General features: G+C 44.0%; 1 protein-coding gene across 1 annotated transcript in view; it reads left to right on the top strand.

Annotated features, from left to right (window-relative positions):
• Window positions 1-419: 419 nt before the first annotated feature.
• LOC107113208 (unconventional myosin-X-like) overlaps window positions 420-19,848 on the top strand; it is a 124,573-nt gene continuing 105,144 nt past the window's right edge. Inside the window, 2 exon segments of the mRNA XM_015414503.1 lie at window positions 420-560; window positions 1,667-1,825. Of these exon segments, the coding sequence (XP_015269989.1) occupies window positions 420-560; window positions 1,667-1,825 (300 nt within the window).

The raw sequence follows: 19,848 nt of genomic DNA, 5'->3' as shown, positions 1-19,848 counted from the left end.
GTGATCATTTAGCAGATTTGTGAGTTTATGAAGAGGGATGAATAAATTCGTGCTGTTTGCATTCCCACAGCAACTTAGTGTAGAGAAATGGAAGACAGCATATCCCTGATGATTTTTTGCTGAGACCCAGTATGTTATCTGATTTCTCACTGTTCCGTTATGCTATACTTGATAACTTGTGTGAATTGGCTCCAGAGAAAAGAGTTGTTCTTGAGGAGCTGTGGGTGTTTTCTGTGTACCTTTTGGTCTGTGGTGGCCCATCCACACCTGCAAGTTGTAACTTGATGATGGAGACGTTGATGATCGTGCACGTGTTTAAAATGGGTGCCCTTCTTGAAGGTAGGAGAGGGTGCTTTTGCTGCTAGTAGGTGACCACTAGGAAGCATCCATGGGGGAGAAGATGCTCACTTAATGCGTATATGCAGAATATATGCTTAGGATCCTGCTGTGAATGGTTGCAGGGAACTCGTGTGTGGCTACAGGAGAAGGACCGGCTGCAGCCCTGCACTGTTGAATCCTGCGCTGACGGGTTGGTGCTGTTCACTTCAGACTATGGTGAGGTGAGTGAAATGGAAGACTGTGATTTTTATGGGCCTCTGAAGATAGCACTCCTGGGTAATTCTCCTGTGCATTTGTGCTAAATAAAAAACATAACATGCTGCATTGCCAAAGACTGCCAAGTGTTAAATATCGCAGTTCCTTTTATTCCTTTGTGTTATATTTTTTCTTAAGACTTTGTCCTCTGTAAGCGTTGCATATTGTTTCTCTATGTTGTGATGCTGAATAAAGCAATAGAGTACCTAAATGCTAGGGGAAAACAGCTGTGAGCCCAAATAGGTTATCTGAAGGAGAAACATACAAGCAATTCACAATGTAATATTTCTGAAACTAGCAAATTCTGAAATCGATGATAATCCCAGTAGTGATGTAGTGAATTTGTTCCTTTCCACCACTCCTAAGCAAATCCTTCCTCTGATTTATGAAGGAAGGTGTGCTTTCTCCTTAGACCAATATTTAAAACAGTGCAAGAACAGTATAAAACACACAACTAAGACTGAGTAAAACTTGATTACTAAATTAGAGAACAATGTACTAAAACAGTGTAATACTTGGAAACAATGCAATAGAACTCGGTTTCAAAACTGTGGAACAAAGCAGTGAAAACTGGGTAAAATCTCTCAGACATTTATTTCAACCTCATTCCATAGTACAAAAATACCCTCCTGAACAATTCTGCTTAACGTATGCTGCAGAATTCGTGACAGTGAGCATAGAGCCAAAGTACAGACGGTGGGGCTTTGTATCCAGATACCCCTGAGTGGCTTCTGAGGACCTCTTCAAACGTGTTACATTTTTAGGCGTTCACCTACAAGTGCAAAGAGTGAATGTGGCATTTTGCACATATCTGCAAACATGTAGATGTGTCAGACAGCCATAATTGGCTGCAAATCCCCACTGCATATTTGCTGAGTAGCCAACTTTGGGTTGCTTCTACATAATGGGTGAAATGGCTCAGAGTATTCCTGTGTTTTCCCATCCTGCTTATTTTAAAAAATGTGTCTTGCTTCTCAGGAGCAGAGAAGAGTCAACTAGAGCTGCCAGGACCTTTAGCCCACACTGTCTTTTAGTCTGGCATTTCTCTCTGCCGTATTTTCCTTCCCTGTAGAGATTTTGCTACCCGTGGGCCTCTCTGCCCAGGGAGAAGATTCTGCCAATGCACCAGTCCAGTGTGGAGGGAGTGGAGGACATGTCCATGCTGGGGGACTTGCACGAGGCGGCCATCTTGCTCAATCTGCACCAGCGCTACCAGCAGGACCAGATTTATGTGAGTGACCTATACTTTGCCGGGCCACCGACAGCAACCATTGTGCCTGAGAATAGTTCACCCCGTCTCTGGGTTCACCTGCACAGCCCTGTCCCTGTCTTCACCACAGAATTGGGGAGTCTAGACTGTGGATATGTAGACTTCTTAGCTATGGAATTAATAGGAGCACCATCTTACTTAACTTAATGTCCCCTGTAGTTCCTGAGCTACCTTATTAACATTTGGACCACTGGATTTGGACCCCCCACCCCCTGGATTTTGGTGATAGACAGCTTCTGAGCATAGGGCACAACTCTGCTTCCAGATGTATGTATATCTGTGAATGTCTTCCACAGATAAGAAGCTAGTAGTGTCTGCTACATATAAACCCTGTGAAGCTGCCTTAGAGTGAATCAGACCAGGGCTATTTTTGGGCAGGAACGCACAGGAACGGAGTTCCGGCGGGCTCCCAAGTTGGCCACGCCCAGCAGGAACTCATTAGCATAATAGGCCACACCCAACAGCAGAAACTCATTAGGATTGGCTACATTAGGGGTGTGTGGCCTAACATGCAAAGGAGTTCCTGCTACAAAAAAAGGCCCTGGCTTTTGACAACAAACAAGGTGAACAGAATAAGAAGCAAAAGGTGGGTGTGGCTGGGTAACCACACTTCTGGTAACATGTGGGTGCGGCCTAATGTGCTAATGAGCTGTGCTGTCAGGGGTGTGGCCCAATAGGCTAATGAGTTCCTGCTGTTGGGTGTGGCCTATTATGCTAATAAGTTCCTGCTGGGCTTTTTCTACAAAAAGAGCCCTGAATCAGACTATTGATCTGTCAGGGTCAATATAGTCTAGTATGATGGATAGAGGCTCTCCAGGGTCCCAGACAGAGGTCTTTCTCATCACCTAATGCCTGAGCACTTTAATAGGACACACCAGGGATTGAAGCTAGAACCTTCTGTATGCAAAGCAGATGCTGTGTCACTGAGTCATAGAGTGTTTGGGCCATGACTCTTCCTGTAAGATAACTCCAGGTGTTTCTTGGAAGGGTTTTTTTCTTAGCAGAAAGGTGTTATGCACACAAGAGATAGTAAGTAATCTAGTTTTCGATTCCATGATTATTTAGTGGATTGTTTGAGGAAAGGAACATTAGGGGACTCAGTATTATTTATGTTTTTGCAAGGTTACCTTGGTGTGTGAGAGGGGTCATGAGATGTGCTTCCTCACCTGTGCTCAAGTATGTTCAATTTCTGATACTGAAATGTAGATCTCAGACTGTGTTGCATAGCAACAGTTACTAAGGCAACAGCGCTGTATGCATCTTGTATTCCAGTAAATGATCAATTAAGTGACCTGGTTTCTGGGAACCATCTTTTCCATTTTGGGCAGGCAAGGACGTTACGAAGTCTGTGTTGCATAGTAATGAATCCTGCTGTCTTAGTGACAACATGCTTCCTTGTCCGCCCTTTTCTGACTCTTTTCTTCACAATCCAGACCTGTTTCATTCTTGCCCATCTCATTGAACTGTCTACCCTCGTTTCCTATGCTTGCTTTCTCCCCTCACTCTTTTTTCTCCCATAGGGGAAAGCAAATAAGAATACTTTGCATTTACATAATGTTTATTTGAGTGTTTTCAGGGTGCTTTTCATGCATTGGCTCCATGTAATACTAGATTTGATGATAGACAGGGAGCTTCTAGCCCTCCCTTGCTTATCACATCAGATGCAAACACGGTGACCTGACATCATCATGTGGGTGTCTCGCTATTGCTCTTGTAATCTCATTTCACATGGTATTATAGAAATTGCAAGGAAGACAAAGTACAAAGCAGCAGCAGCAGCTCCATATCCCTCAGAGTATCTTGTCCGGCCCTTGGTAATCTTGACATCAGTCCTCCTGCCAGATAATTCAGTAGTATCCCCGTGTAGCACATGGCAGGCAGAAAGGTTTGGACAGAATGGACAGAAGGACAAATGCCCGGAGAGAGCCACCTTTAGAATTCCAGAAGGTGCATAAAGATTTAAAGTGAAATTCCCAGCAAATTTTGGCTTAAGGCCTGTTTGTCAGAGTATTTAGCAAGTTTCAACAAAAATTACAAAAAAAAAATCAGTTTAGTTTTTTTATAATTTCTTTCCCCCAAGGAAGCCCTAGGTTTGTAATGTGTTGGGACATGGTCTTTCATGATGATTCTCCATGTGCCACTTGGAATTTGTGGAGCCCTCCTGTTCTAAGGTGCTGAAGTGTGAAAATTCAGGGTCATCCATTGTAGAATCCCTTCCCAACTTCAGATGCATAATCATTAGGTGAACATGAGGCATAAAAGTGTTACCTTTTTGTAAGGAGATTTACCTGGCAACTGAGAGGACAGGGGATACCAGGAACGACTGATGACTCCAAGTGCTGATGTACGCAGCAGCCATGCCCAGTATAATATTACTTCTAGCTGTTATTGCCAGACACGGACCTGCTTGGCCCAGGCTAGCCTGATCTCATCAGATCTTGGAAGTGAAGCCACCAAGGAAGCCCAGGGCTGCTGCATAGAGGCAGGCCATGGCAAACCACCTTTGCTCATCTCTTGCCTTGAAACGACCCATGAGGGGCCGGTCGCCATAAGTCGGCTGTGACTTGACAGTGTTTTTCCACTGCCAACTATTGCCAGAGCTCAGAAGATCCTTGGTGTGGGGGCTTGCTGAGTCTATATGCTGTTGGCCTGTTCCTTCAGCAGGCCAAAATGCAAATGTGGAATCATGTAGAGGAAAAATGGAAAGAAGGGTAATAGGAGGTAGCCCGCCTAAGGAGCTTTTTGCCCAGTCTCCAGGCATTTGATGGGGATGAGGCCTTCCCTCTACATGAAGGCATGGGGGATGAACACATCCTAAGAAATCCTGAGAGATCTCCCCTTTCCACTTACGCACCACGTCTGATGTCCCATCTGCACTTGTGGCAGTCTCTGCCTTTGATAAAGGACACGAGGTCCTAAAATCAGTGAAGGATAATTTCTACTCCTATTTGGTAAGCCATCAAGTGAAAATGCACCAAGCTGCTTCTCTCAAATGTGTCTGGCTTTGTTTTTAAATGGATAACAAATTCTCTACCCTCAAAAATCCCCTAGGGAGATTCTTCAAAAATTTTATTCTTTGGGCTGTTAGAAAAATGGTACTGATTCTTGCGTTTTCTTAATGAGTTGCTTATATAATCATTTATTCTTGAACTCATGATATCCTTTACCCTAAACAGCATATCTCCCTTTTACTTTAATAGCTTCATCTCTCCATATACTTTTAGAGAGCTGTAAAGACCCCTTAGCTTCCCCCCCCCTTTTTTTTTTTGGCAGAGCTCTGATGGCTCCGTGTTGTAACTCAAGATCAGGCAGCTCTTTTCTTAACCAGTGATTTCAGTTTATTAGAACAGAACACAACAACAACAGAACACACAGAACAACCCTAATTTATATATGGTTTGGAACTGGCTAAACCACACCCCTAGAACAGTAAGGTCCAATCCTAAGTGAGTGCTGAGGGCCAATAGGGTTTGTTCCCGCCGAAAGTCATAGTCTTCCCTGATATATATATATATTAAATAAATTTCATTAAGTAATAAAACATTAATACAGCAAAATGCAACACTTACAAAGAGAAGGGTAAGCAAAACAAACAGTTTTGAAATGATATTGGAACACTTAATATAACAAACAACATCATATTAACAAACTTACAGCTCAAAACTGGGTTTTTTATTACTGTACCCGTAGTTACAACAACAAAAACTTAAATTACCAACCCCTTACTTTGTTCTCTTCCATTAATCATTAAAACATATATAATGACTTGACATCAATCCATGGATTACATGGCATATGCGTTATAAACCTGTTTTGTTTATCAAATAAAATATTCCAGTTATCCATTGAACTATAGGAAACCTCTGTTGAACCTCACCAGGCTAACCATTCCGAAATCTTATCATCAACAAAGTAATCCCAAAGTTTAGTGTACCATTGGCTTATAGTAGGGATAGCTTGATATTTCCAGTGCCTCGCAATCAGATTTCGAATGCCTCACAATCATACACTTGGCTACAGTAAGTAATACCGAGATCAGCTCCTTTACCGATTTTCGAATAGGAATATCGGGCCACAGATTCAAAAGAATAAAAGCAGGGTCCTTGGGGAGTTTACATGTCACCAGAGTTTTGATTTCTGCTAAAACTGCATCCCAAAAACCTGCAATGTTTGGGCAATGTTTAGGCTCATTCTATATTTCAGGCTATCCATATAACACAATACATAACACTCAGGCCTTTTAACTTCTTCTTAAGATATGCTTTCCATTTAAAACCATTGATTCTTGTCCCATGAATGATGAATCCTTTCCATCTTCTGTGTAATAGCCTTTGGTGTACCACTAGATATTTCTGCTCTTCATCAGAAGGATATCAAGGAGTCTAAGGTATTTCTTTTTTTTCTTTTTTTTGGTAAACAAATTTTATTTTCTCAGGAATACAACATATAAAACATTTCATTCTATCAATTGTCTACCCCATTCCCAGTTCCTCCCCTCCCTCCAATGGCTTCCCACAATGCTTCCACCCCTGCTCCAAATTACTTCATATCATCAACAATATCAGTTTTTCATCATTACAATCTAAAGATAACATCGTTTGACTTAATATTGATCTAAACATATTAAGTTTTGTTTCACATCCCAGTTCTTTTCCAGATAAATTTTAAAATCATTCCATTCTCCAAAAAACTCATCGTCTTCTTTGTTATTCAGTTTTTTTGTAATCTTATCCATTTGTGCCATGAACAGAACTTTTTGTATCCATTCTTCAACCTCTGGTACCTTTTCCGTCTTCCAAAACTGAGCATAAATCATTCTCGCTGTCACTATCAGGTACCAGAGTAAAGTTTTTTTAGTCGTATTGACTTCTTCCATTTTGAGTCCCAAAAGCAGAATTTCCGGTGCTTTTTTAAAAGAACATTTCAGTATTTTTTGCATTTCATTGTGGACTTTTGTCCAAAAGTCTACAGCTTTCTCACAAGTCCACCACATATGATAAAATGAGCCCTCATGCCTCTTACATTTCCAGCATTTGTTTGACATATTTTGATTCATATTTGCAATCTTCTTAGGTGTCATGTACCACCTATACATCATCTTATAACAATTTTCTTTAACATTAGTACATGTCGAGATCTTAATAGAGTTTTTCCACAAATATTCCCAAGTTTCCATATCCACTTCCTTATTCATATTAATAGCCCATTTTAACATTTGTTCTTTAACAGTTTCATCTTCAGTATACCATTTTAACAACACCTTATACATTTTAGAAATATTTTTTCCTCCTCCACTCTCCCAAACCTTTTCAATTTCATTTTTTTCCTCTCTAAAACCATAGTTTTTTTTGTCAGATCTAAAAAGATCATAAATCTGCATATATTTCAACCACTCATATTCATATTCAATTTCATTCTGCTTTTTCATTACCCACTCTGTTCCCTCTTTTTTAATTAAATCTCTATATGGCAACCAGTCTCTACCTCGCTGTCTTGAGTAAGATATCAACACTTCTACTGGTACAATCCACAATGGTCTTAAGTCACTCTGGTACTTCTTATATCTTGTCCATACCATATACAAAGCTTTTCTCACCAAGTGAAGTTTAAAAAAACTGTCCATTTTTATCTTGTCATACCATAAATATGCATGCCAGCCAAATCTACAATCATGCCCTTCCAACCCCAACAATCTGTCATTTTCAAGCTTCACCCATTGATCCATCCATGTTAGACAAACCGCTTCATAATATAGTCTAAGATTTGGCATTTGTAGACCTCCTCTTTCTTTGGCATCACAAAGTATTTTCATTTTGATCCTTGGTTTCTTGCCTGCCCAAACAAATTTTGACAACTCTTGTTGCCACTTGGCCAACAAATCCGTTTTATGCAGAATTGGTATTGTTTGGAACAGGAACATCAAACGTGGTAGGACATTCATTTTTATAACTGATATTCTTCCCATCAGTGATAAGTTCATTTTATCCCATTTCTTAAAATCTTGAGTCAGCTTAGTCCATAATTTCTCATAATTATTCTTATATAGGTCTATATTTTTTGCCGTTAATTCAATTCCAAGGTATTTTGTTTTTTTAACTACTTCACATTGTACCAGTTCTTGTAGTTCCACTTGTTTTTGTTTGATCATGTTTTTACATATAAGTTTTGTTTTATTCTTATTTACGTAAAAGCCGGCCAATTCTCCAAACTCCTTTATTTTTTGAAAAAGCAATGTCAATTTTTCTGTTGGGTTTTCCACCATAAACATTACATCGTCTGCAAATGCTCGATATTTGTATTGGTGTCCTTTATGTGTCAAGCCCTTTATTTCTTGATCGTACTGTATTTTTTGTAAAAGTATTTCCAATACCCAGATAAATAATAACGGTGATAACGGACAACCTTGCCTTGTTCCTTTCTGTACTTTGAAGTTATCTGTCAGTTCTTTATTCACATTTATTTTAGCTCTTTGTTCAGAATAGATAGCTTCAATACAATTTCTAAAATGTTGTCCCGCTTCAATCTTTTCCATCATCTGGTGCATAAAATTCCAATTAAGATTGTCAAAAGCTTTTTCTGCATCAACAAACAGAAAAGCTACTTCTTTTTCTGGGTGCTTTTCATAATATTCAATTGCGTCCATTACTATTCTTACATTGTCTCTAATCTGCCTTTTGGGTAAAAAGCCCGCTTGATCTTCAGAAATTACCGTTTGTAAATAGTTTTTCACCCTTTCTGCAATAATTTTTGCAAAGATTTTATAATCGTTGTTCAAAAGAGATATTGGCCTGTAGTTCTTTACATTTGTTGAATCTTGTCCTTCCTTTGGAATCAAAGAAATAATTGCTTCTTTCCATGAGTCCGGCACCTTTTTGTTTTCTCTTATTTCGTTGGTTAAAGCTTCCAGGACCGGGGAAATTTCTTCTTAATGAAGGGGTGAGGGATACAGATCCACATCCACCAAACCTCTTCTGCTGTGAATGGCGGATTGTTGAGCAAGCTGTTAACTAGTGGCAGAGTGACTGACAGGAAAGAATCAACACCCCACTCCAAAACTCATCTTCTCTGAGCCATGCTGACGGCAAAGTGGAGCTCCATCCCCCAGCATCCTTCATCCCCACCCAGGTACAAGAGCTGGCCAGACTGCTAAGGGATCAGAGAGTGCTTCTAGTTGACAGGAGTGCTCTGGGGATTCTGTGTCCAGCTAGCTAAAGCAGAAACAAAAATGCGAGCTGGCTCTGAAACTCCTCAGGGATAAATAGGTCAGAGTGCCATGGAAGGGAAAGGAAGGAAGGATGAGAAAGCTGCCCAAAACAGGTTCAGGATGAAAACTGTACTGGACTGTACTGGATAAGGCAGGGTGGCAGAGAGTGTGCATGCATGGAGCTGTGACAGAATAACCTCAGGCTTGTCGGTTGCTCATCAGGATGACCATGGCACTGAAATACTGCAACATATTTGATGCCAGTTTACTTCAGCTGGCTAAGGGAAGAAGTACAGGGGATTGTTCTCTGAATTAGATTGTTAGCAAAATGCTCATGGCTTCTCCTTTAAGACCAAGATTAGATGGGATGAAAACATAGTCCATTAGGCCTTGTTAGACTGGTGCAGTCCACAAGAATGACAATGCTAAGGATTCCCTGTTTCACCCTAGACCATAGAGCCAGCAACCCTGGAATGCAACAGCGTGTCCTAATTTATACAGAGAGCAACTGCAGCATGCAACACTTCATTCTCAACTATGAATAACCCAAGTCCAATGAGCAGCAATTCATCCTGGACACTGGAGAACACAACCCCCAGATTTAGCACTCCAGATGAGAACATGGAGTGTGAAACAGTCCACCTTGGACCATGGACTCAACAATCTCAGCGTGCTGTGCTCCATTTCGACTACAGAGATGATATAATTTTAAAACATGAGCCCTGGTAGATTATGCCAGAGGTCCATTTGGTTTGGCATCCTGTTTTCCACAACAGCCAGCTAGATACCCTATAAGCAGAAGACAGAGCTCAGCCCCTCTTCCTGTCGTTGCTCTGCCCAAATGCTGGTATTCCAAGGTACAATGTCTTAGAACATGGAAGTTCCATTTAGCCACCATGGGCTAATTGTACCCCAAACAATGGAGATGGCATTCCCATAATTCAGTGTTCTACCCCAGTCCATAATAGCCTGACACCTATGAGGACAGCAACCCCAGAATGTCACTATCCATCCTAGCTTCCTGAGATGAGTGGTCTCGAAGCACAGCATTTCACCCTCGCATGCAGTAGTCCATCCTAGCGTGTGATATACCACTTAAAGGTAAAGGTTCCCTTGCTTGAAAGCCAGTCGAGTCCGACTCTAGGGTTGCGGTGCTCATCTCCATTTCCAAGCCGAAGAGCCAGCGCTGTCCGAAGATGTTTCCGTGGTCATGTGGCCAGCATGACTAAACACCAAGGCGCACGGAACGCTGTTCCCTTCCCACTGAAGTGGTACCTATTTATCTACTTGCAATTTCTTGCTTTCGAACTGCTAGGCTGGCAGGAGCTGGAACTAGGTCTTGAACTGCTGAACTACCAACCTTCCACAGCCTGCAGTTCAGCATCTTAACCACTTGAGCCACCGCAGTTCCTGATATACCACTTACAGGGTGCAATACTCTATTTTGATTATCATAGGAGCACAGGCAGCACACACTGTTGAATATCTGTGTGCTTCACGACACAGTCTTTGAGCTACTCAACTGAATGGACAGAAATCATTTCTGGCTCTCGACATTCCTAAGGGAGGTGCTGAGAACACAGCAGTCTGCTCTGACTGATCTTGGAGAGAAGGCCTGATAGTGAGGCCGCCACTGCATAACACTACCAAACAAAGCTTCAGTGCTGCCATGATTTCTGCAATAAATTGACGGTGGCTTCCTTTGGCCACTGCAAATGCTCCACTTCTGCATGTCGAAGGTGCCATAGATTAAAGGGCATTGTTGGCTGTGATTTGGGTGCATAACATGGGGGGGAGGGTATTCTCTGGGCCCTGCATCACAGGATGGGGAGAGAGAGGTTTTGAGGGAATTCGTTAAGGTTAGAACATCATGCGAAATGCTGGCCTGGATGAATCACAAGCGGGAATTAAGATTGCTGGGGGAAAGATCAACAACCTCAGATATGCAGACGATACCACTCTAATGGCAGAAAGTGAAGAGGACCTAAAGAGCCTCTTGCTCAGGTAAAAGAGGAGAGCGCAAAAGTGGGCTTGAAGCTCAACATAAAAAAAACTAAGGTCATGGCATCCGGCTCCATCACTCCTTGGCAAATAGAAGGGGAAGTCATGGAAGTAGTGACAGACTTCATGTTTCTGGGATCCCAGATCACCGCAGACTGTGACAGACTGTATGCATTATCTGCAATGTCCAATGATGTGAGCCCATTTTTTAAAAAATGATTAAGTGGGGGATGTTGTTATTTATTAAGGATGCAGCATTTCTTAAAGTAATTGATTAAAACATTTTTGATCAACTAACAAGATAACCCTGCTTAACTGGGCAGCAGAATTTTTTGATTATTATTTTTAATGCAAGTCCTCATAAAAAGAACCATCTTAGAAGAGGTAACCCCCGGCCTGTAGCTACAGTGGGACATCTCGGGGCCTGGCCCCGTCTTCCTGCCAAGGCCCCCCAACATCCATCCAGCCCCCTGGCTCTCTGGGCCACCCGGAGGACTCCCCACCACCGCCCCTTCCCCAAGCGTGGCTTGCTTCCCCGTGTAGGCAAGCAGAGTGCGAACGCCACAAAAGTGAGTTTTTAAAGTTTTTATTTTATTTTTTATTTTGTGACCTCAGTGCCCCCCAACTTATTTAAAGCCCCCCCCCTGAATTACAGAATCCTGGCTAGGGGCCTGGGTAACCCTCTTTTTCTCTCACACAGAAAGGAATGCCTCTTATGACACCTGGGTGTGCCATCTGAAAAAGAAGTTTGTGTCACGTGGGGGGCAGCACTATTTTTTGCTTCAGAATTATTGTTTTTACTCATATACTGTTTATAATACATTACCAATTATAAACCAACTCTTGCTGCCGTGGATGGAGACCCTTCATTGGCGGAGGAGCTTAATCTCTTCTTTGCCCGTTTTGATGTGGAGCCGAAGGGGACAGCCATATTACAACCATCTGTCCATGGTGGCCCCTCCCTCAGGGTAGAAGAGCATGAGGTGAGGCATACGCTGAGGTCTGTGAATCCGAGGAAAGCGGCTGGACCTGATGGCATCACGGGATGGGTGTTGAAAGAGTGTGCTGACCAGTTGGCAGGGAGAAGAGGGAGGCTAAGTTGCTTCCTCCCTGCCTCTCCCTACCCCTGCCTGCCTGGGGCCAGGGAGGGTCTTCACGGGGCTTCCTTGCACTTCCGCCGGCCTTGCAGGTCCACCGCCAGGCCCCTCATGGGGCTCGGCAGTGGAGCTGCAAGGCCGGCGGTGGCGGCCTGGACCATTGGGGGCGGGGTGTGTGGCCTTATGAAACACTCCCGGTGATGTCAGGAGGTGTGGCCTTATGACACACTTCTGGTGATGTCAGGGGGTGTGGCATATGCTAATGAGTTATGCTAATGAGTTCCCCTAGTTGGGAACCTCTGGATGTGAAGAACCTCTACCTGAGCTTCTGAAGAACTTAGAGTTGCCAGATTCCCCCCGGGGGGCGGTGAAAGCCCCGCTCAATCGCCCCATTTCCCGCAGATCTGGGATCGGGCCGCCAGGGGGAACCCCACCCCCATAATGCCAGCATTGCAGCAATGTGCCGGCACGTAGTCACATCGTCTCATGTATTCCATCTACACTGGATAGTCACCAGTTTGCATATAAGGCAAACAGATCCACAGAGGATGCCATCAACACTACTCTGCATACTGCTCTGTCACATCTGGAGCAGCCGGGGAGTTATGTGAGGCTGTTGTTTGTGGATTTTAGTTCTGCCTTTAATACCATCCTCCCAGATAGATTAGTGTCCAAATTGGAGGGCCTTGGACTCTCCAGCTCCATATGTTTCTGGATTTTGAACTTTTTGACAGCCCGCCCCCAGAGGGTTAGAGTAGGGTCCTATATGTCCACAGCCCTTACCCTTAATACCGGTTCTCCACAAGGTTGTGTGTTGAGCCCCTTGCTCTACACACAGGATTGTACCCCCACCCACCCCAGTAACACCATCATCAAGTTTGCTGATGACACCACTGTGGTGGGGCTCATCTCTGGGAATGATGAGTCTGCTTATCGGGATGAGGTGGAACGGCTTTGTGTTTGGTGCAGGGAAAATAATTTGATCCTCAACACCACCAAAACCAAGGAATTGGTAGTGGACTATAGGAGGAACAAAACGGACATTCAGCCACTGTTTATTGGTGGAGAACGTGTGGAGAGGGTGGCTACTTTTAAGTTTTTGGGAGTGATTATTGAGCAGAACTTGACTTGGAGCACTAACACCACTGCTCTGGTGAAGAAGGCCCAGCAGAGGCTTTTTTTTCTCAGACTTTTAAAGAAAAATAACTTGAGTGAGAAAATACTGATGTCTTTCTATCGCTGCTCAATAGAGAGCATTTTAACATACTGTGTCTGTGTCTGGTTTGCCAGTTGTACGGCTGTGGATAGGAAAGCACTCCAGAGAGTTATCATCACAGCCCAGAAGATTATTGGCTGTCCTCTCCCACTCATGGAGGAATTGTATAGTTCTCGATGCTTGAAAAAAGCAAAGAACATTTTGCAGGATTTGTCACACCCTGAACACTCCCTGTTTGAACTGCTGCCTTCGGGTAGAAGATATAGGACAATCAAAACAAGGACAAACAGATTAAAAAACAGTTTTTATTCGAGAGCTATTATTGCTTTAAATGCTGTATGAATTGGAATTTGGTGGTTTTGTTGACATTGGTGGTTAAGTTGCAATGTGAACCCTAATGGTTGTGTGAGTGTTTATGAGTATGCTTGTAGATCACCGAATGATTGCACCTTAATTTCGTTGTACTATGTACAATGACAATAAAGTATATTATTATTATTATTATTATTATATACAATCAGAGGGAAGGCCGCCTGGTATATAGACTGATCTCGTCAGATTTCAGAAGCTCAGCAGGGTCAGTACTTGGAAGGGAGACCCCTGGAGCTAGCAACCCTAGTCAGGACAGGCCCCAATGAGTTCCTCACAAAGGCCTGGAAAGGGTTTCCTTCTACCAGCAGCCACTGAGGGAAAGGTTAGTTCCACAGAGGAGCCAAGCAGGAGAAGTGTCGTAGTTGGGAGAGACATCCATTTGCCAGTAATTCTGACAGGGAACAGTGGCTGAGGTGGGAGTGGGCAGGGAAGAGGAGCAGACCCAGCATCCAGCCAATGGCATGCGAGTACTCTTGAGTGGGAGCTGACGGGCCAATGGCTGATGGAGCCCATTGCACAGCCAATGGGAGAGCTGGAAAGTGCCACCGCACTACTCAATTATATATAAGGAGAGATAGATTTGATTTGATTTATACCTCACCCTCCCCGCCAAGGCAGGCTCAGGGCGGCTTACAATAAAATTTGAACAATTTATGTTGCTTTTGCTGGTTTTAAATTGTATGTTGGTTTTAAGACTTTATGTAAGCCGCCCTGAGCTGCTTTGACGGGAGGGTGGGTTAGAAGTTTAATAAATAAATAAATTTAAAAACAAGTTAAAACCATAAAGACAATTCTAAGGTGCTATATAAATATTACATATGTGGCGATGAGCAAAAAAACACACACCCAAACAGTAATTGCCCAAGGGCTCCTTTTCTGGCTCTGCAAAGGCCACTACAGGCTTCCGATCCACCTAAAACTTTAACCCCCCCCCCCGTTTTTGTTTGTTTGTTTGTTTGTTTGTTTTAGTAATACATTCGATTAATTAATACCTGAATCTGTATGTGGCGATGAAGCATAGTTTTTAGATGTTATCCATAGCAGGTATCCAGTCAGCATTAGCTTATAGGGCTACCGTCCAGCCCATAGTATGTTAAAAATAGCACAGTACGATAGCCTTTGATAGATTCCAGGGCAAGGTTCTGATGTTAAGTGCAGCTCCTCAATCGAATGCATGGTGGAAGAGCTCTGTCTTGCAGGCCCTGCGGAACTGTAATAAATTCCGCAGGACCCTGGTATCATCAGGGAGCTCATTCCATCAGCGCGGAGCCACCACAGAAAAGGCCCTGGTCATGGCCAGCCTGGCATCTTAGGGCCAGGGAGAGCCAGGAGACTCTGTGTCCCTGAGCGCAGTACTTTCTGGGAAACATATGGAAAAAGGTGGTCCCTCAGGTATGCTGGCTCCTGACCATAATTTATTTATTGGATTTTTACCCTGCCCTCCCGACAAGGCCGGCTCAGGGCGGCTTACAATAATATAAAATGGTACAATAAATAATAAAACCAGACAGACACAAATTTAAAACTGTAATTATACAACTTAATAAAGTGCTAGCATTAATTCCTCAGGCAGAGTCATAATTTACTACAGATGTCTCAGGCACTCAGGTCAGGCTATATTTAGGTCGAACTATATTTGGGGGGACCCAGGGGGTTGGGCTCGCTCCCCCAAACTGTCAGATGTCGGTGGTGGCAGTGGTGGTGGCGGCTCCAAAAGCCTGGCGGGAGAGGTCCCACAGGGCCCTGATCTCCTCTGGGAGCTCATTCCACCAGAATGGAGGCACCACCGAGGAAGCCCTAGCCCTCGTTGATGCAAACCTGGCCTCCTTGATGGTTGGGAGGACCAGCCAGTTCTGGGTCCCCGATCGCAGTGCTCTCTGGGGAACATATGGGTAAGAACCAGCACCTTGAAGTGAATTCGGTATGCTATAGGCAGCCAGTGCAGTGCTTTCAGTGCAGGTGGATGTGCTTTCACAGAGAGAGACCCAACAACAGCTTGGCCGCCGCGTTCTGCACCAGCTGCAGCTTCCGAATTTGGGACAAGGGCAGCCCCAGATAGAGAGCACTGCAGAAGTCTAATGCGTGGACTACTGTTTGTTTATTTATTTATTTATTTGGATTTCTATCCCACCCTCCCCGAAGGCTCAGGGCGGCTAACAGGGCATTTGTTGTTGTTGTTCAGTCGCACAGTCGAGTCCGACTCTTCGCGACCCCATGGACCAGCTCCCGCCAGGCCTTCCTGTCTTCCGCTGTCCTCTGAAGTTGGCTCAATTTCATGTTCGTTGCGTCGATGACACTGTCCAACCATCTCATCCTTTGCCGTCCCCGTCTTCTTTGACCTTCAATCTTTCCCAGCATCAGGGTCTTCTCCAGTGAGTGCTCCCTTCTCATTTGGTGGCCAAAGTATTTGAGCTTCAGTTTCATTATCTGGCCTTCCAGGGAACAGTCAGGGTTGATTTCTTTGAGGATTGACTGATTTGATCTCCTTGCAGTCCAAGGAACTCTCAAGAGTCTTCTCCAGCACCATAGTTCAAAAGAATCTATTCTTCGGCGCTCGGCCTTCCTTATAGTCCAACTCTCGCAGCCATACATGACTACTGGGAATACCATTGCTTGGACCATGCAGACTTTTGTTGGCAGGGTGATGTCTCTACTTTTTATCATGCTGTTTAGGTTCACCATCGCTTTCCTCCCAAGGAGCAGGCGTCTTTTAATTTCATGGCTGCAGTCACAGTCTGCGGTGATCTGGGATCCCAGGAACGTGAAGTCTGTCACTACTTCCACAGCTTCCCCTTCTATTTGCCAAGGAGTGATGGGGCCGGATGCCATGATCTTAGTTTTTTTGATGTTGAGCTTCAAGCCCACTTTTGCGCTCTCCTCTTTTACCCTGAGCAAGAGGCTCTTTAGGTCCTCTTCACTTTCTGCCATTAGAGTGGTATCGTCTGCATATCTGAGGTTGTTGATCTTTTCCCCAGCAATCTTAATTCCCGCTTGTGATTCATCCAGGCCAGCATTTCGCATGATGTACTCTGCATATATATTAAATAAGCAAGGTGACAGTATACATCCTTGTCGTACTCCTTTTCCTATGCTGAACCAATCAGTTGTTCCGTATCCGGTTCTAACTGTCGCTTCTTGGCCCTTATACAGGTTTCTCAAGAGACATGTGAGGTGGTCTGGTACTCCCATCTCTTTAAGGACCTGCCATAGTTTGTTGTGATCCACACAGTCAAAAGCTTTAGCATAGTCAATGAAGCAGAAGTAGATATTTTTCTGGTACTCTCTTGCTTTCTCCATAATCCAGCGAATGTTGGCAATTTGATCTCTAGTTCCTCTACCTCTTCGAAACCCAGCTTGTACTTCTGGTAGTTCTCTATCCACGTACTGTTGAAGCCTAGCTTGTAGGATCTTGAGCATGACCTTGCTAGCGTGTGATATGAGTGCAATTGTGCGATAGTTTGAACATTCCTTGGCATTGCCCTTCTTTGGGATTGGAATGTATACTGATCTTTTCCAATCCTGTGGCCACTGTTGCGTTTTCCAAATTTGCTGGCAAATGGAGTGCAGAACTTTAACAGCATCATCTTCTAAGACTTTGAATAGCTCAGCTGGAATACCATCACCTCCACTAGCTTTGTTGTTAGTAATGCTTTCTAAGGCCCATTTAACTTCACATTCCAGGATGTCTGGCTCGAGGTCAGTGATTATACCGTCGTGGTTGTCAAGGACATCGAGGTCTTTCTTGTATAGTTCTTCTGTGTATTCTTGCCATCTTTTCCTAATCTCTTCTGCTTCTGTTAGGTCCCTACCGTTTTTGTCCTTTATCATGGCCAGCTTTGCATGGAACGCTCCCTTGATTTCTCCAATTTTCTTGAAGAGATCTCTAGTCCTTCCCATTCTATTGTTTTCTTCTATTACTTTGCACTGTTCATTCAGGAAGGCCTCCTTATCTCTCCTTGCTGTTCTCTGGAAATCTGCGTTCAGTTGGGTAAATCTTTCCTTTTCGCCTTTGCCTTTCGCTTTCCTTCTTTCCTCTGCTATTTGTAAAGCCTCATCAGAAAGCCACTTTGCTTTCTTACATTTCTTTTTCTTTGGGATGGTGGTGATTGCTGCCTCCTGTACGATGTCACGAACCTCTGTCCATAGTTCTTCAGGCACTCTATCTATCAAATCCAGACCCTTGAATCTATTCTTCACCTCTACTGTATATTCATCAGGGATGCGATCTAGGTCAAACCTGAATGGCCTCGTGGTTTTCCCAATTTTCTTCAGTTTAAGTCTGAATTTTGCAATGAGTAGCTCATGATCTGAACCACAGTCAGCTCCAGGTCTTGTTTTTACTGACTGGATAGAGCTTCTCCATCTTTGACTGCAAATTATATAGTCAATCTGATTTCGGTGTTGCCCATCTGGTGATGTCCATGTGTAGAGTCGCCTCTTAGGTTGTTGGAAAAGGGTGTTCGCTATGACCAGTGTGTTCTCTTGACAAAACTCTGTTAACCTTTGCCCTGCTTCATTTTGCTTTCCAAGGCCAAACTTGTCTGTTATTCCAGTTACCTTTTGACTTCCTACTTTAGCATTCCAGTCCCCTATGATGATGAGGACATCATTTTTTGGTGTTAGTTCTAGGAGGTGTTGTAGGTCTTCATAGAACCGGTCCACTTCAGCCTCTTCTGCATCAGTGGTTGGGGCATACACTTGAATTACTGTGATGTTGAATGGTTTGCCTTGGAATCGGACAGAAATCATTCTGTCATTTTTGAGATTGTATCCCAGTACTGCCTTTTGCACTCTCTTGTTGACTATAAAGGCCACACCATTTTTTCTACGAGATTCCTGGCCACAGTAGTAGATATAATGGTCTTCTGAGTTAAATTCGCCCATTCCTGTCCACTTTAGTTCACTGATTCCTAGGATATCGATGTTCAGTCTTGCCATCTCATTTTTGACCACGTCAAGCTTACCTTGATTCATAGATCTTACATTCCAGGTTCCTATGCAGTATTGTTCTTTGCAGCATCGGACTTTCCTTTCACCATCAGACACATCCACAACTGAGCGTCCTTTCGGCTTTGGCCCAGCCGCTTCACTCTTTCTGGGGTTACTTGTACTTGCCCTCTGCTCTTCCTCAGTAGCATGTTGGACACCTTCTGACCTGAGGGGCTCATCTTCCGGCGTCATATCTTTTAGCCTTTTGTTACTGTCCAGTAACAGGGCATAGTGCCAAGTAAAACAATAAAACAATATAAAATGTTACATTACAAATAGACGGTTAATAAACAATTAAGTAAACATCATAAAAACATCATTTGATTTGTATCCCGCCCTCCCAAAGGCTCAGGGCGGCTCACGTGCGGCAAAGCCGAGATATAAAATACAATAAAACATGTGACAGAATAATAACATTTGAAACCACAATAAAATCCATACTACATCACGGTGCTGTAATCTTCCTATGTCAATTCTTCCAAGATGGGAACACCCACCCCAATTTTGGCAGCCAGCTATCTCGATAGTGCGGTCTCCCACACCCTGTCTGTAAACTCCTGGCAGGCAATGCTTACCCCCCTTTAGTGGGGGCAGCCGATGACACGCTACCGCGGTGGTGGGGTAGTGGCGGTGGCGGCTCCTACTCATAAGCCTGGCGGAAGAGCACTGTCTTGCAAGCCCTGCAGAACTGCGCAAGGTCCCGCAGGGCCCGGATCTCCCCCGGGAGCTCGTTCCACCAGGTAGGAGCCACCACCGAAAATGCCCTGGCCCTAGTAGGGGCAAACTTAATCTCTCGGGGACCTGGAACTTCCAGGAGGTGGAGGATCCCCGATCGTAGTGCTCTTGGGGGAACATACGGGAAGAGGCGGTCCTTCAGGTTGCCTAGTCAGTATATTCGAAGAAGGGAACCAACGGCCTAATCAGCCAACAATCATAAAAGGCCGACTTTGCAGTGGCTGCTACCTGGGCCTCCATTGTTAAGGAGGCATCCAGGAACACTCCCAAACTCCTTACCTCCGACGATGGTACCAATGGTGCCCCGTCAAAGGCCGGGAGAGAGATCTCTAACTCCGGACCTCTGCGACCTCCGTCCTTGTCAGATTCA

The sequence above is a fragment of the Gekko japonicus genome, unplaced genomic scaffold (genome assembly GCF_001447785.1).
Source record: "Gekko japonicus isolate JY-2015 unplaced genomic scaffold, Gekko_japonicus_V1.1 scaffold446, whole genome shotgun sequence".
Classification (NCBI taxonomy): Eukaryota; Metazoa; Chordata; class Lepidosauria; order Squamata; family Gekkonidae; genus Gekko; species Gekko japonicus.
The sequence above is the reverse complement of the archived record's forward strand: the minus strand, read 5'-3'. Positions and strand labels throughout refer to the sequence as shown.